This window comes from Macaca mulatta, chromosome 1 (genome assembly GCF_049350105.2).
Source record: "Macaca mulatta isolate MMU2019108-1 chromosome 1, T2T-MMU8v2.0, whole genome shotgun sequence".
Lineage (NCBI taxonomy): Eukaryota > Metazoa > Chordata > Mammalia > Primates > Cercopithecidae > Macaca > Macaca mulatta.
The window spans coordinates 70,101,080-70,118,030 of record NC_133406.1 but is presented as its reverse complement, the minus strand read 5'-3'; the positions used below and the strand labels follow the sequence as shown (position 1 = coordinate 70,118,030).

The window sequence follows — 16,951 nt, the reverse complement described above, 5'->3', positions numbered from 1 at the left end:
AAGTTGCCTTTGATTTGTAAGTCCTCTTGAGGGCAAGTTCTTGTGTGGTTCCTTGGTTCCAGTCCCCACCCCTCCAGTGTGCACAGGACCCACGTCTTGCCCCTAGGGCTCAGTGTGTGTTTGCCTGAAATACAGTTGGCCCTTGAACAACTTGGGGTTTGGGGTGACCAAACTTAACCACTCCTGCCTGTGCAGCCAAAAATTTGTGGATAACTTTTGACTCCCCCAAAACTTAATTACTAACAGCCTACTATTGACAGAAGCCTTACCAATAACATAAACCACACATATTTTGTGGTTATATATATCATAGACTATATTCTTATAAAGTAAACTAGAGAAAAGAAAATGTTATTAAGAAAATCATGGCCAGGTGTGGTGGCTCACACCTGTAATCCTAGCACTTTGGGAGGCCGAGGTGGGCGGATCACAGGGTCAGGAGATTGAGACCATCCTGGCTAACATGGTGAAACCCCGTCTCTACTAAAAATACAAAAAATTAGCCGGGTGTGGTAGCATGCACCCGTAGTCCCAGCTACTCAGGAGGCTGAGGCAGGAGAATTGATTGAACCCAGGAGGCGGAGGTTGCAGTGAGCCTAGATTGTGCCACTGCACTCCAGCCTGGGCAACAGAGCGAGACTCCGTCTCAAAAAAAAAAAAAAAAGGAAGAGAAAATATACTTACTCTTCATTAAGTGGAAGTGATCATTGTAAAGGCCTTAATCCTCATCGCCTTCATGTTGAGTAGGCTGAGGAGGACGGGGATTGGTCTTGCTGTCTCAGGAGTGGCGGAGGCGGAAGAAAATACGTGTGTGAATGGACCCGCCCAGCTCAAACCTGTGTTGTTTAAGGGTCTACTGCATCTCTAGTATGATGATGGAAGCTCCGCCACCTCTCTTAGTCTTTGATTTACAGGGATGAATGTCCCCTGACCATCAGAAAGTTCCTGTCTGCTCCACACACACTGCGTTGGGGTCACACCGTGGAGCCTAGAGGGCAGGAGAATTTTCTTCATGTGCCTGAGCTGAGAGAGACTCAGTTCCAGGTCCGGCTGACCACAGAGGCTCCATTCAGAGCAAGCGGGGAGGCAGCTACCGGGGCAGCGAGGCTGCTCCCCAGTGGACGTGCAGCGAGCTGCCTCCATTCCACACCACTACTGCTTTGTTCTTCCACCCTAGAGCCTCTGCCTTAGCATTTTTCCCCCTTTCTGCCACCTAGAATTCCTCCCTTCCCTGCTTCAAGCTGGCCATCTTGCCTTCCTCCTGGAAGGCTTCCCCCGGGATCCCCCCCGACTCCACACTCCTTTTGTGAGCTTCCTCAGGACGCTGCTGCAGTTTTTACTTGTTTTTACGTTCGCTTTGATTTTGCTGCATCTGCACTGTCTTGGGGCTGATGCTGTAGGTGTCCCACCTGGCTGAGAGTTCCCCAAGGAACCCTCTTCCCCTCTTTGGGCTTTCCAGAGGGAGCTGACAGGCCAGTGAGGGCTTCCTCAGGCTCTGCTCAAGTCCAGAGTTCTCTGAGGAGCTGCGAGCGCCGTGTTCTGAGGAGCTTCTGCCAACTTCATTGCCGACAGCTTTGGTAGCAGTAGATAGGAATGATGGGAGGAGGGAGGAGGATTTCTCCCACTGGGAGCTTCAGGGATCATGTTCCTGCCTTGAGGCCAGTGACAGCTCCCCCTCCATTTGGAAACGAAACGGAGAGAAAACTGGGATGGGCCTTGCTTTTGCTGGTGACTGACAGCCCTGCTGAGGCAACCACAGTTTGGAGAGGAGGCAGGGAGTGGGCAGCATCCTGGTTGTGCCAGCAAGGAAACCAGCTTGCAGTGGGGGCTCCGACTCCTGCTGCCAGACCTGGATTGACGTGCATCTTCCTTCTCCTTCCTTCCTCCAAGCCCAAACAGGGTAGGCTTCATGCAGGCCTGTGAGAGTGCCTATTCCAGCTGGAAGTTCTCTGGGGGCTTCCGCACCTGGGTCAAGATGTCACTGGTGAAGACCAAGGAGGAGGATGGGCGGGAAGCAGTGGAGTTCCGGCAGGAGGTAGGTGGCTCTGGGTTTGCTCGAAACTGCTGGTGACTTTTCCACATTCAAGTCTGAGGTGGAGGGAAGCTTTGCAGAGAAGGGTCCTTTGAGCAGGGCCTTAAGGGTGAGTAGGCCTTGGTCAAGATGAGAAGGGACCCCCATGGAGGGCTTCATACGCTGTGCCAGAGAGTCTGTGTGTGCTTCTGCAGACAGCGCACATACCGGCCAGTCCTCACAGAATGCATGTGTGGGGCAGAGATCACTGCGGCTTGCAGAGAGGTCAGTAACTCGTCCAGTCGTGTCTGATGTCCTGTATCTAGCAGCACTGTGAGGGGCTGGCAGTGGCATAGCAGATTGATTATTTGCAGGGAAGAGAGACTAGACACAGTAGTCCCAAGTGTGCATGTTGATCCTTTTCCTAAGGTCCTCTTCAGCTCTCATGGGTGTCACAGCAAGAGATGCCAGCTGTATCTCCTGGCTGCTAGGCCAGTGGGCTGAAAGCTTTTTGTTCATTTTTGCCATTAGTAAAGACTTTTTGAGCATATACTCCATATACATACAACTTTGCAGGTGATATAACATACTATTATTGTCCTAATGTTATATACATTTTAAACGTTCAAAAACAGAAATGTTAAAAGGATGAGATAAAAATAAATACTAAAAAAGCTAGTCTTTTCCTCCTGTATCCCAGTGGCTCATGATGCTCATTTGGAGCAGAAGGACACACTCCAGCCAACTAGGCTGTCACTGGCCAGAAGTCAGGTAGGAGGGGACTGTCTTGGATTAGTGGTAAACAGGGTCCTTTCATGAGCCCTAGCTCCTCAAACTAGTCCAGGCTGGATACTTGGAAGAGGCTCAAAGCCAGTTTTCTTCGAGGAAGCAAGGCTATTTTTCCTGCGTTGGGAAGTGGCAATCCCTCCCGGTGATTGGACCTTACAGTATTCCTGTTTTGTAAGATAACTGTTATCTCCCAGATTTTTACATCCAAATTTGCTCCAAGAAATTCAAGTCCTTTCTTATCTGGCCCCACAACAGCTCTGAGGAAGGAGACTGTGTTCACTTACCTAAGTTCAACCCCACCTACCCTGGCTCTTCTGGTAGCTCCCACTGTGATTTGAAACCAAAGGGTGAAAACCCCAGTGAACCTTTACATTTAAGAAATGTTAGTGTCTTTTATTACTGTCTAAATTGGAAGTCTTTTGTTGGTGTTATGAGCTCCTTTGAACACAACTAACTAATGTGTTTTAAAATCACATTTTAGAGTTTAGAATGCTCTCACATAGGCATGCCCCCGTACTGTAGTGACGTAGGCATTTTGTTCACCTTTGCGGGTGGCAAAGCTGAGGCTCAGCTTCGATGATGGATCCGAGCCTCTGGGTGGAGCTGGTTTCTGCCTTTGCTACCTGTCTGCTCTCCCTTACGCCACACAGCCTCTTTAGTAATTGACTACCAGATCTCACCAAGCACCTCTACTCAGTATTTACAGGGAATGCTCAGCTGTGTGGATCTATGCGGCTGTGCTTTGTCCCTGTAAACTTGAAGGGTTGAAACAAGGGTTGAAAGTTCAAACAAATACTTGGTCTGAAAACCAAGTATTTTGAAATTTGGGATTTTTATTGCTTTTAATTGTGAGTCTTACATGGTAGTTTGAATATGGTTTATTTTTTATTTTTTTTTGGAGACAGAGTCTTGCTCTGTCCCCCAGGCTGGAGTGCAGTGGCCCGATTTTGGCTTACTGCAACCTCTGCCTCCCAGGTTCAAGCGCTTCTCTTGTCTCAGTGTCCTGAGTAGCTGGGATTACAGGCGCCCACCAATACGCCCCGCTAATTTTTGTATTTTCAGTAGAGACGGGGCTTAACCATGTTGGCCAGGCTGGTCTCAAACTTCTGACCTCAGGTGATCTGCCTGGCTCAGCCTCCCAAAGTGTTGGGATTACAGACATGAGCCAACATGCCTGGCCTGAATATGGTTTAATTGTGAGTACAGATACCTAGTGACAAATTTCAGTGACAATCCCAAACACCTATTGTACATCACAGATCCCATTTCCCCAGAGAACTGTGGAAACCAAGGTAAAGCCTTGGCTCTGCTACCAGTGTCAGGATCTTGTATATAGGAGGTTTTTGCCACTCTGTCTCCAAAAGATAGTGTGAGGAGAACCACAGTCTATGATCCCCTGCCTACTCTCTCTCCTTTCCCCGGACACAGGCGAGGGAAGGGCACACAGAGGTGGTAACACTGCTTTCTCTCCTCCATATCTAGACAAGTGTGGTTAACTACATTGACCAGAGGCCAGCTGCTGAAAAAAGTGCTCAGTTGTTTTTTGTGGTCTTTGAATGGAAAGATCCTTTCATCCAGAAAGTCCAAGATGTGAGTATTATTTAAGATTATGATAGCAAAACTCCTGCCCTGAAGCATTTTGGCTCATTCTTGTAGACTGATAAGTCTACCTACCTGTCCTCATCTTTTTTTCATAGCACAAATCGCTTGTAATTTATATGTATGGCATCAGTGTTACGTATTCTTTGTGTTTGGTCTTGCCTTCATCACTAGACTTTCTCTGTAAAGGAGGGGGACTTTAATTTTGCTCATCATAGTTTATCTGGGATATAGTGGAGTGCTTAGCGCAGAGTAGCTGCTTAGTAGTAATGTTCATTGAATAAATTGAGTAGAAAGCATTAAGTTGCTACTATACAGGTTACTGCAGTTGCAAGTTATTCTTTTTCTTAATGGTTCTCTGTAGGATAAATACTACTTGTAGTAAGAACAAAATGGTACAAATAATTAACAAAGCATTAATTAATGCCATATTTTTAAAAAATTGATAAATGTACATATTTATGTGGTACATGTAATATTTTGATAGATGCATACAAAGTCTAATGATCAAAAATCAGGGTAGTTGGGTTACCCATCTTCTCAAACATTTTTAATTTCCTTGCATTGGGAACATTCTTCCAGCTATTTTGAAATATGTAATACATTCTTGTTAACTATAATTGCTCTACTGTACTATCATGTCATCTATCTTACTGTATTTTTGCACCTATTAACCAATTTCTCCTCATCTCTGCTTCCCCCAACCCCTCCCAGCCTCTGGTAACCACCATTTTACTCACTACCTCCATGGGACTCACTTTTTTTTAGCTCCCACATGAGTGAGAACGTGTGATATTTGTTTTTCTGTGCCTGGCTTATTTCACGTAACATAATGTTCTCCAGTTTCGTTCGTGTTGCTGCAAATGACAGGATTTCATTATTTAATGACTGAATAATATTCCATTGTGTATATATACCACATTTTCCTTATCCATTCATCCTAAGTGTTGATGGACACTTGAGTTGATTCCATATCTTGGCTGTTGTGAATAGTGCTACAGTAAACATGGGAGTGTGGACATCTCTTTGATACACTGATTTTCTTTCTTTCTTTTTTTTTTCTTTTTTTTTTTGATTTCCTTTCTTTTGGATATGCACCCAGCAATGAGATTGCTGGATCATATGGTAGTTCTAGTTTTAGCTTTTTGAGGAACCTCCATACTGTTTTTTCATAGTGACTTTAATAATGTAAATTATTACATTAATCATAGTGTAAATTATTACATTAGTCATAATGTAAATTATTACATTCCTACCAACAGTATACAAGCATTCCCCTTTTTCCACATCTTCACCATCATCTGTTACTTACTGTCTTTTTGCTAGTGGTCATTTTAACTGAGGGGAGGTGATATAACCTTATTTTGGATTTGGTTTGCATTTCCCTGATTGATTAGTGTTGTTGAGCATATTTTCATACGCCTTTTGGCCATTTGAATGTCATCTTTTGGGATAAATGGCTATTCAGATCTCTTGCCCATTTTAAAATTGGATTATTTGGCTTTTTTTTGCTGTTGAGTTGTTTGAGTTCCTTATATATTCTGGTTACTAATCCCTTGTTGGATGCATAGTTTGCAAATAATTTCTCTCGTTCTGTAGGTTGTCTCTTAACTTTGTTGATTGTTTCCTTTGTTGTACAGAAGCTTTTTAGCTTAATGTAATCCCATTTTTCGGTTTTTGCCGTTGTTGCCTGTGCTTTTGAGGTCTTCCCAAAAACATCTTTGTCCAGACCAATGTCCTAAAGTATTATTCCAGTGTTTTCTTCAAGTTTTATAATTTCAAGTCTTAGATTTGAGTCTTTAATCCATTTTGAGTGGATTTTTTAATATAGTAAAAAATAGGGTCTAGTTTCATTCTTCTGCATATGGATATCCAATTTTCCCAGCACCATTTATTGAAGAGACTGTCCTTTCCCAATTGTATTTTCTTGGTGCCTGTGTCAAAAATGAGTTGGCTGCATATACATGGATTTATTTCTAGATTCTGTGTTCTGTTCCATTGGTCTTATGTGTCTGTTTTTATGCCAATACCATGCTGCCTTGTTTACTATAACTTTGTAGTGTATTTTGAAGTCAGGTAGTGTGATGCCTTCAGCTTTGTTCTTTTTGCCCAGGATTGATTTAGCTATCCGGCATTTTTTGTAGTTCCATACAAAATTTAGGATTTTTTTTCTACTTCTGTAAAGAATGTCATTGGTATTTTATAGGAATTGCATTCAATCTGTGGATTGCTTTGGGTAGTGTGGACATTATACTAGTTCTTCCAATCCATGAACATAGGATATTTTTCCATTTTTTGTGTCCTGTTCAATTTTTTCATCCCTATTTTACAGTTTTCATTATAGAGATTTTTTACTTCTTTGGTTAAATTTATTCCTAGGTATTTTATATTTTTAAAGCTATTGTAAATGGGATTGCTCTATTTTTTATTTTATTCTTGCATTGCTATAAGTTTTTTAGATTGTTTGCTGTTAGCATATAGAAATATTCCTGATTTGGGTGTGTTGATTTTATATCCTGTGACTTTACTGAATTTATCAGTTCTGCCAGTTTTTTGGTGGAGTGTTTAGGTTTTTCAAAGTACAAGATCATGTCATCCACAAACAAAGACAGTTTGACTTCTTTTCAATTCGGATGCCCTTTATTTCTTTCTCTTGTCTAATTGCTCTGGCTAGGACTTCCAGTATTATGTTGAACAAAAATAATGAAAGTAGGCATCCTTGTCTTGTTCCAGATCTTAGAAGAAAGACTTTCAATTTTTCCCCATATGATGTTAGCTTTGGGTTTGTCATGTATGGTCTTTATTGTTTTTAGGTATGTTCCTTCTATACTCGGTTTGTTGAGATTTTTTTTTTTTTGGACACAATTTCATTCTGTCTCCCAGGCTGGAGTGCAGTGGCATGATCTCAGCTCACTACAACCCCTGCCTCCCAGGTTCAAATGATTCTTGTGCTTCAGCCTCCTGAGTAGCTGGGATTACAGGTGCACATCACCATGCCCAGCTAATTTTTGTATTTTTAGTGGAGATGAGGTTTCGCCATGTCAGCCAGGCTGGTCTCAAACTCCTGACCTCAAGTGATCTGCCTGCCTCGGCCTCCCAAAGTGCTGGGATTACAGGAGTGAGCTACCGTATCCGGCACATTGAGAGTTTTTATCATGACAGTATGTTGAATTTTATTAAATGCTTTTTTACCATCTATTGAAATGATTACATGATTTTTGTTCTTGATTCTGTTAATGTGATGTGTTACATTTATTGATTTGCATATGTGAATCATCCTTGCATCTCTGGGATGAATCCCACTTGATCATAGTGAATGATCTTTTTAATGTATTATTGAATTCGGTTGACTGATTTTGTTGAGGACTTTTGCATCTGTGTTCATCATGGTATTGGCCTGTGGTTTTCATTTTTTGTTGTGTCTTTGTATCAGGGTAATGCTGGCCTTGCAGAATGAGTTTGGAAATATTCTTCAATTTTTTGGAATAGTTTGAGTAGAATTGCTATTAATTTTTTTTTAGTGTTAGATAGAATTTAGCAATGAAGCCATCAGGTGCTGGGCTTTTCTTTTGTCACTGCCTCTATCTTGTTACTCATATTGGTCTATTCAGGTTTTCTGTTTCTTCATGGTTCAATCTTGGTAGACTCTGTATCCAGGAATTTTTCCACTTCTTTTAGGTTTTCCTTTATTGGCATATAGTTTTTCATTAAGTCTCTAATGATCCTTTGTATTACTGTGGCATCAATTGTAATGTCTTTTATTTTGGTCTGATTTTATTTATTTGGGTCTTCATTCTATTTTTCTTAGTCTAGCTGAAGGTTTATTGATTTTGCTTAACTTTTCAAACAACTAACGTTTCTTTTTTTTTTCTAAAACGGCGTCTTGTTCTATCACCAGGCTGGAGTGCAGTAGCGCAATCTTGGCTCACTGCAACCTCTGCCTCCTGGGTTTAAACGATTCTCCTGCCTCAGCCTCCCGAGTAGCTGGGATTACAGGCACCCGCCACCATACCCGGCCAATTTTTGTATTTTTAGTAGAGACAGGGTTTCACCATTTTGGCCAGGATGGTCTTGATCTCTTGACCTTGTGATCTGCCCGCCTTGGCCTCCCAACATGTTGGGATTACAGGTGTGAGCCCCTGGCCTGGCGTCAAACAGCTAACTTTTCATTTAAGTTTCAGTTTCATTTATTTCTGCTCTGATCATTATTATTCTGGTAAATTTGGGTTTGGTTTGTTCTTTTCTAGTTCTTTGAAGTGATCATTAGCTTATTTGAAATCTCTACTTTTTTTGATGTTGGCATGTATTATAAACTTCCCTCTTAGTACTGCTTTTGCTGTATCTCATAGGCTTTGGTATATTGTTTCCATTTTCATTTGTTCGATAAATTTTAAAATTTCTTTCTTAATTTCTTCATTGACCTTTGGTCACTACGGAGCATCATGTTTAATTTCCATGTATTTGTACAGTTTCCAAAATTCCTCATTATTGATTTCTGGTTTTATTCCATTGTGGTCAGACAAGATACTTAATATGCTTTTGATTTTTCTGAATTAGTTGAGACTTGTTTTGTGGCCCAACATATGGTCTCCCCTGGAGAATGTTCCATGTGCTGATGAGAAAAATGTGTATGCTGTAGCAGTTGGAGTTTTGAGATGGAATCTTGCTCTGTTGCCCGGGCTGGAGTGCAATGGCGCGAACTCGGCTCACTGGAAGCTCTGCCTCCCGGGTTCACGACATTCTCCTGCTTCAGCCTCCCGAGTAGCTGGGACTACAGGCACCTGCCATCATGCCTGGCTAATTTTTTTGGTATTTTTTAGTAGAGACAGGGTTTCACCGTGTTAACCAGGGTGGTCTCAATCTCCTGACCTCACGATCCGCCTGCCTTAGTCTCCCAAAGTGCTGGGATTACAGGCGTGAGCCACCGCTTCTGGCCGGATGAAATGTTTTGTAAATGTCAGTTAGGTCCATTTGGTCTGGAGTATAGTTTAAATGCAATGTTTGTTGATTTTCTGTCTAGATAATCTGTCCCACTGTTGTGAGTGGGACGTTGATGTCCCCTACTATTATTGCAGTCTGTCTCTCTCTTTAGATCTTTTAATATTTGCTTTATATATTTGCTTTCTCTGATATCGGATGCATACATATTTACAGTTGTTATATCTTCTTGTTGAATTGACTCCCCCATCATTACATAATGATCTTTGTCTCTTTTTCCAGTTTTTGACTTGAAGTCTATTTTATCTGCTATAGGTATAGTTAAACCTGTTTTTTTATTTACATTTGTGTGGGATGTCTTTTTCTATCCCTTCATTTCTTTTTCTTTTTCTGAGATGGAATCTTGCTCTCTCACCGAGGCTGGAGCACAGTGGCATAATCTTGGCTCACTGCAACCTCCACCTCCCAGGTTCAAGTGATTCTGCTGCCTCAGGCTCCCGAGTAGCTGGAATTACAGGCATGCGCCACCACACCTCGCTCATTTTTGTATTTTTAGTAGAGACAGGGTTTCGCCATGTTGACCAGGCTGGTCTCAAACTCCTGCCATCAAACAGTCTGCCCACCTTGGCCTCCCAAAGTGCTGGGATTATAGGCATAAGCCATTGCGCCTGGCCTATCTCTTCACTTTCAGTCTGTGTGTCTTTCTAGGTGAACTATATGCTGTATGGCAGCATACAGTTGAGTCTTGTTTTTTAATAAATTCAGCAATTATGTCTTAAGAATTTGGTCCATTTACATTCAATATTATTACTGATAGAGAAGGACTTACTACGGCTATTTTGTTTTTTGTTTTTTGGTTTTGTAACTTCATTCTTCTCACTGTCTTTGTGGATAAATGATTATCTCTTTAAATTCCTTACTTTTTTATTATGTCCATTATAGGTTTTGGCTTTATGGTTGCCATAGGGCTTGTAAAAAACATCTTGCAGTTAAAACAAGTTATTTTAAACTGAGGACAATTTAACTTTGATCACAAAGAAACAAAAAACATTTACAACTACACTTCAACTCCATACTTCTCACATTTTGACTTATTATATCTATTTATATATTATTATATCTATTTATATTTTTGTATTGCCTGTCTCCTTTTTTGTTTGAGATGGAGGCTTACCCTGTTGCCCAAGCTGGAGTGCAGTGGCCCATCTCAGTTCACTGCAAGCTCCGCCTCCAGGGTTCACGCCATTCTCCTGCCTCAGCCTCCCGAGTGGCTGGGACTACAGGTGCCTGCCACCATGCCCAGCTAATTTTTTGTATTTTTAGTAGAGACAGCGTTTCACCGTGTTAGCCAGGATGATCTCGATCTCCTGACCTTGTGATCTGCCCACCTTGGCCTCCCAAAGTGCTGGGATTACAGGCGTGAGCCACTGTGCACGGCCTGTATTGCCTGTCTCTTAACAAATTGTATTTTTTTTTTTTTTTTTTGAGACGGAGTCTTGCTCTGTCGCCCAGGCTGGAGTGCAGTGGCCAGATCTCTGCTCACTGCAAGCTCCGCCTCCCAGGTTCACGCCATTCTCCTGCCTCAGCCTCCCGAGTAGCTGGGACTATAGGCGCCCGCCACCTCGCCCGGCTAGTTTTTTGTATTTTTTAGTAGAGACGGGGTTTCACCGTATTAGCCAGGATGGTCTCGATCTCCTGACCTCGTGATCTGCCCGTCTCGGCCTCCCAAAGTGCTGGGATTACAGGCGTGAGCCACCGTGCCCGGCCAAATTGTTGTAGTTCTTATTTTTGATCCATCTTTTAGTCTTCATACTAAAGATATGAATGGTTTACACACCACAGTTACAGTATTACAGGATTCTGAATTTGTCTGTGTACTTATTTTACCAGTGAGTTTTATACCTTCAGATGATTTCTTGTTGCATGTTAGTGTCCTTTTATTTCAGATTAAAGAACTGCCTTTAGATTTTCTCATAAGAGAGTTCTAGTGGTGATGAATTTCCTCAGATTTTGTCTGGGAAAGTATTTCTACTTCATGTTTGAAGGGTTCAGTAGCTTTGCTGGGTACAATATTTTTGGTTGGCAGTTATCTTTCTTCCCCCTTCAGCACTTTGAATATGTCGTCCCACTTCCTCCTGACATGTAAGGTTTCCACAAAGAAGTCTGCTGCCAGATATATCAGAGCTCCTTTATCTTGTCTGCTGCTTTTTTCTTACTGCTTTTAGGATCCTCTCTTTGCTTTGACCTTTGAGAGTTTATTATATATTTTAGTGTGGTAGTCTTGCTTGGGTTGAATCTACTTAGTGTTCTTTGACCTTCTTGTACCTGGATATTCATATCTTTCTCTAGGTTTGGAAAGTTCTCTGCTATTATTTCTTTGAATAAACTTTCTACCTCTGTCTTTTTCTCTACCCCCCTTTTAAGGCTATTAATTTTTTTTTTTTTTTTTGAGATGGAGTGTTGCTCTGTTGCCCAGGCTGGAGTACGGTGGTGCGATCTCGGCTCACTGCAGGCTCTGCCTCCTGGGTTCATGCCATTCTCCTGCCTCAGCCTCCTGAGTAGCTGGGACTACAGGCGCCTGCCACCACACCCGGCTAATTTTTTGTATTTTTAGTAGAGACGGGGTTTCACTGTGTTAGTCAGGATGGTCTCAATCTCCTGACCTTGTGATCCACCCACCTCGGCCTCCCAAAGTGCTGGGATTACAGGCGTGAGCCACTGCACCCGGCTAAGGCTATTGACTCTTGATTTAGCCCTTTTGAGGATATTTTCTAGACCTTGTGAGTATTCTTCATTTTTTTTTTTTTAATTTGTGTATTTTCAAATAACTTGTCTTTAAGCTAATTCTTCTGCTTGATCAATTCTGTGTTTGAGGCACTCTGATGCATTTTTCAGTTTGTTAACTGTACTTTTCAGCTCTAGGATTTCTGTTTGAATTTTTAAAAATGATTTTAATCTCTTGAATTTCTCTGGTGAATTTCTGAATTGAGTCTTTGTGTTTCATTGAAGTTCCTGGAGTTTCCTCAGAACAGCTATTTTGAATTCCCTGAGTGGTCACGCACCTCTGTCTCTCCTGGATTGGTCACTGCCATCTTATTTATTTAGTCTGTTTGATGAGGTTGTATTTCTCTGAATTTTTCTGGTGCTTGTGGATGTCTGTCTATGGGCATTGAAGACTTAGGTGTTTATTTCAGTCTTCACAGTCTGCCCTTGTTTATACCTATCTATCTTCAGGGGATTTTCTACAAATTGAAAGGTGACTGATGATGAGTTCCCTAAGCATGTAGTCACTACAGCTGTTTCAGCACTAGAGGGCAGTCTAAGCCAAGTTACACTGTGACTATTTTGTAGACTTCTACATGTCCAGCCCTCATGTACTTGGGAAGAAGGATCAGAGAGAATGCCCTGGGGGTTCCCAGGCCAAGTCCCTTGCTTACTTTGATCTCTTTCCCTCAAGGGGAAGGAGTCTTTCTCTGCTCTGAGCTGCCTGGAGTTGGGGAGGGTAAGGCAGGTACTTTCATGGCTGTCACAGCTGGCACCACTTTGGGTCCCTCCTAGACCAATGCAATACTGGGATTTGCCTAAGGCCACTTTAGTCAGCCAGTGGTGAAGCTGGCTGGGGTTTGGATCCATCCTGCTAGGGTGGTAGATTGCCTTTTGGCCAGGGTGGGTTTAGAAGTGCCATTTGGGAGCAATGGCCTATAATTAGGGGATTCAGGATTCTTTCTGGTGCTGTGTTTTACTGTGGCAGGACTGGTACTAGATTCCAAGGCAAAGTCCCTCATACTGTTCCCTCTCCTTTGCCCAAGCAGGAGTGTTCCACCATGTTGCACTGCCTGGAGTTGAGGCAGCTGGTGTCATGCTGGATCACACCCCAAACCCACAGACTCCCAGCCCAATGCAGTACCAGGGCTGTGGTTACTACGGCCTGGCTGCCACTGAAATTATTTGGGGCCCAAGGCCACTTTAGTTTATTGTAAAGTGGGCCCAGACTTGGTTTCCTCCCACCGGGGTGGCAGATGCCCCTCTGATCTGGGGTGGGCCTAATACTCTTTTCACGGGCTCTAGCCTGGAATCAGGGCCTCAGAATTCTGCCTGGTGCTCTGTTCCCCTGTGAAGTTCCAATGCAAAGTCTGACTCGCCTCCCTCTCCCAAGCTCACAGATTCTCTCTGCTGCACTGCCTAAGGTCGGGGGAGGGGTGGATAGGCAGTGTGAGACCCTCCTTTCTACTCTCTTCAGTGTGTCTTTTCCTGTTATTATACTAAACCAGATACTGGGATATCTCACCTGATTTTTTGGCTCTTGTGTAGATACTTTTTTACATGGATAGCTCAGTTTGGTGTTGCTGCAGAGGACTATTGCTGGAGGGTTCTCTTTAGCCATCTGGCTCCACCTCCTCTAATGTCAAATTCTGACTCATGACCTTGGAAGGGGAGAAATAATTGGACAGCTTTGCTAAAGGAACATTTAAGACACACCGTCCACCAGAGCCAGGCCCAAATCTAGTATTAATTGGCATTCAGGTCATCACAATATGTCCTGATGTGATCGTGGTTTACAGGAAAGTTTCATAGCTGAGACCCAAACGTGTAAGCTTCCAACCCCAGGTGGGGATTCCGTGATATGGATGTGCTTGCTCTGCTATCACCCACTACCACTATTCATTATGGACTGGCAAGGCTTTGTATGAAGAGGGATGTGCAGAGGCTTATTGCATCAAGACAGGGGGAGAAGGGCTTGCAGCTCGTTGGGTAAATGTGTGATAAAACATTTTTTAACCTACTATATTCAGTATGAGGTACCTATTATGGGCCAAGTGGAGCCCAGTACCCAAGGCATGCTGTACTCAGCTTCACAACAGTCTTTATATATAAACAGTGGTGGTATCACCATTTTTACATGTGAACACTGAAGTGCATACTAAAGTCACCCTGCTAAATTGAGCTTGAAAGTATTTTATTTGGGAGGCTGAGGCAGGCAGATCACAAGGTCAAAAGATCGAGACCATCCTAGCCAACATGGTGAAACCCCGTCTCTACTAAAAATACAAAAAATTAGTTGGCCATGGTGGCACGTGCCTGTAGTCCCAGTTACTCGGGAGGCCGAGGCAGGAGAAGTGCTTGAACCTGGGAAGCAGAGCTTGCAGTGAGCCGAGATCGTGCCACTGCACTCCAGCCTGGGCGACAAGAGCGAAACTCCGTCTCAAGAAAAAAAAAAAAAAGAATCAAGACTGAAGCAAACCAGTAATCCTATGTTTGTTTCTGTTTGCTTCACAGATAATCACTGCCAATCCTTGGAACACAATTGCTCTTCTCTGTGGCGCCTTCTTGGCATTATTTAAAGCAGCAGAGTTTGCCAAACTGAGTATAAAATGGATGATCAAAATTAGAAAGAGATACCTTAAAAGAAGAGGTCAGGCAACGAGCCACATAAGCTGAAGTCACCTCGCGTTGTTTATAGAACTGTCCACATCAATGGGAGTTGTCATCACTTCCACTTTGTAAACTGAGCTATCAACAATCCTGTACTCACTTGAAGAAATGGGGCCTTGCTGAGAGGAACAGCATGTCAAACTGGAACTTCTAACCTCGCCCCAAAAGAGGCCGTGTAGAGCCTAATAGAAGAGAGCTAATAGATAACCTACACGTTATTTAAATATTTAAATTATTAATAAACTTTCTAAAGAGCTGGCCAATGACTTTTTGAATAGGGTTTGTAGAAGATGCCTTTCTTCCTGTTTGGTTCATTGTATTGTATTAGGTTAAGCTCTACTAGGGTAATGAAGGCTCTACTTTTCACTTGTTAAAAGTAGACAAAAGAGTGTGATTTTCTTTTTCTAAAAATCCTATCAAGACGTGCAAGTCATGCTTCGGAGCCTATGCACTGTACACAGAGGCAAAACCCTATGACTTTGGCGTCATCTGCTGTTGATGTCTAGCTTCTGACATGCTCTTTGATATGTTAAATGTTAAATGAGACTTTAAAGCTACTAGAAACTAGTAATTAAGTTTCTTAATGGGCTGACTAGCCACCTACTTGTCTGGCTAGAATGTTGGTTGATGTATGAGTTTAGATTAACACTCAAAAGCACTAAGGACAGATGTACATACTAGGTGCCTACTCAGTGTATTTTGATGATTTCATTAACAGGTAAATAAAAGGTTAATACAAAAGGAATGAGTGTGACAGTATGCATATCTGCTCAATCATCGGGCACAATTATTTTCATTTGGTGACTTCCAAAGACAAAAAGGTAGTATGAGTCTGGACTCCCAAGATGGATGGATCTGACTCCCAAGGTATGTTCTAACTGCTTCCAGGGAAGGGTTTGTTAGGCATGGTGACTGATGGCAGGTGTCCAGGAAGAGTGACCTGATGCCCCCGAGTAAACTGGGTTAACTCTTTACTGTGTCCACAAAACTACCCATCACCTGAGGAAGGGGCACACGCAGTATGACTCTCAAACAGCTTTTAGCCTAGCCTTTGACAGAGATGAGTATGCATTAAAAAAAAAAATCTATTTTTCACATTAAGGTTCTAAAAATTGTTTCTGGAGTTTTAAATTATCTCTGTGCCTGTTGCTTCATAGAGGACTTGGTAGCATTTTTTAAATTTTGTAATCTGGCTTCTGATAATCCAAAGGGAATAACTCAAATGTTTGAACAGGCATTTTAAATGGGAAGAAACTGTTTTTTGATTGAATGATTAAAAGTGAACTGTATAAAGAAATATTCCCTGCCACTTTTCTGCTCCACAGAAGCATGAGAATTCAAGTTTTAGCCTAGGTCTCTTTATAAAATCTTATTTTATTGCAGGGCAAATGCAAAGCCAGGCATAAAAGCTTACATTAACAGTACTGATAAAAAGGGGGGGGTATGTTTTTTTAAAGCATGTCTAACAATCTGTCACTTTTATTTATTTTTTCTTTTTTTTCTTTGGAGACAGAGTCTCACTCTGTTGCCTAGGCTGGAGTGCAGTGGTGCTATCTCAACTCATCGTAACCTCTGCCTCCCAGGTTCAAGTGATTGTCCTGCCTCAGCCTCCCGAGTAGCTGGGATTACAGGCACGTGCCACCTCGCCTGGCTAATTTTTGTATTTTTAGTAGAGACAGGGTTTCACCATATTGGCCAAGCTGGTCTCAAACTCCTGAGCTCAAGCAATCCACCCGCCTCAGCCTGCCAAAGTGCTGTGATTACAGGCGTGAGGCACTGTGCCCGGCCAGTCACTTTAATATTACTTAAATATCTAATAAAATTTGTTTCAATGAACATACTATATTCTCTATATTGTAGAAAGTTGAGGTCGGGCATGGTGGCTCATGCCTGTTATCCCACCACTTTGGGAGGCTGAGGCAGGTGGATCACCTGAGGTCAGGAGTTCGAGATCAGCCTAACATGGTGAAACCCCATCTCTACTAAAAATGCAAAAATTAGCCGGGCGTGGTGGTGCGTGCCTATAATCCTAGCTACTTGGGAGGCTGAGGCAGGAGAATCACTTGAACCAAGGAGACCATGCCACTGCACCCCAGTCTGGGCAACAGAGCAACACTCCATCTCAAAAAAAAAAACCAAAAAACAATAGTCGAGAGACCTATTAAATGTGCTTTCATTTAA

The 16,951-nt window shown here is 42.5% G+C and overlaps 1 protein-coding gene across 10 annotated transcripts in view; it reads left to right on the top strand.

Moving 5' to 3' along the window:
* PACC1 (proton activated chloride channel 1) overlaps positions 1-15,511 on the top strand; it is a 43,760-nt gene extending 28,249 nt beyond the window's left edge. For 6 of the 10 annotated variants that reach the window (XM_028852958.2, XM_015117246.3, XM_077937408.1 and 3 more), the window contains 3 exons: positions 1,891-2,035; positions 4,283-4,390; positions 14,615-15,511. In XM_028852958.2, coding sequence (XP_028708791.1) covers positions 1,891-2,035; positions 4,283-4,390; positions 14,615-14,776 — 415 coding nt within the window. In that variant the 3' untranslated portion in view covers positions 14,777-15,511. Of the gene's footprint in view, positions 1-1,890; positions 2,036-4,282; positions 4,395-14,614 lie in introns of those variants that run through there. The other 4 variants (XM_015117259.3, XM_077937413.1, XM_077937436.1 and 1 more) reach the window with 2 other exon arrangements.
* The last annotated feature ends 1,440 nt before the right edge of the window (positions 15,512-16,951 follow it).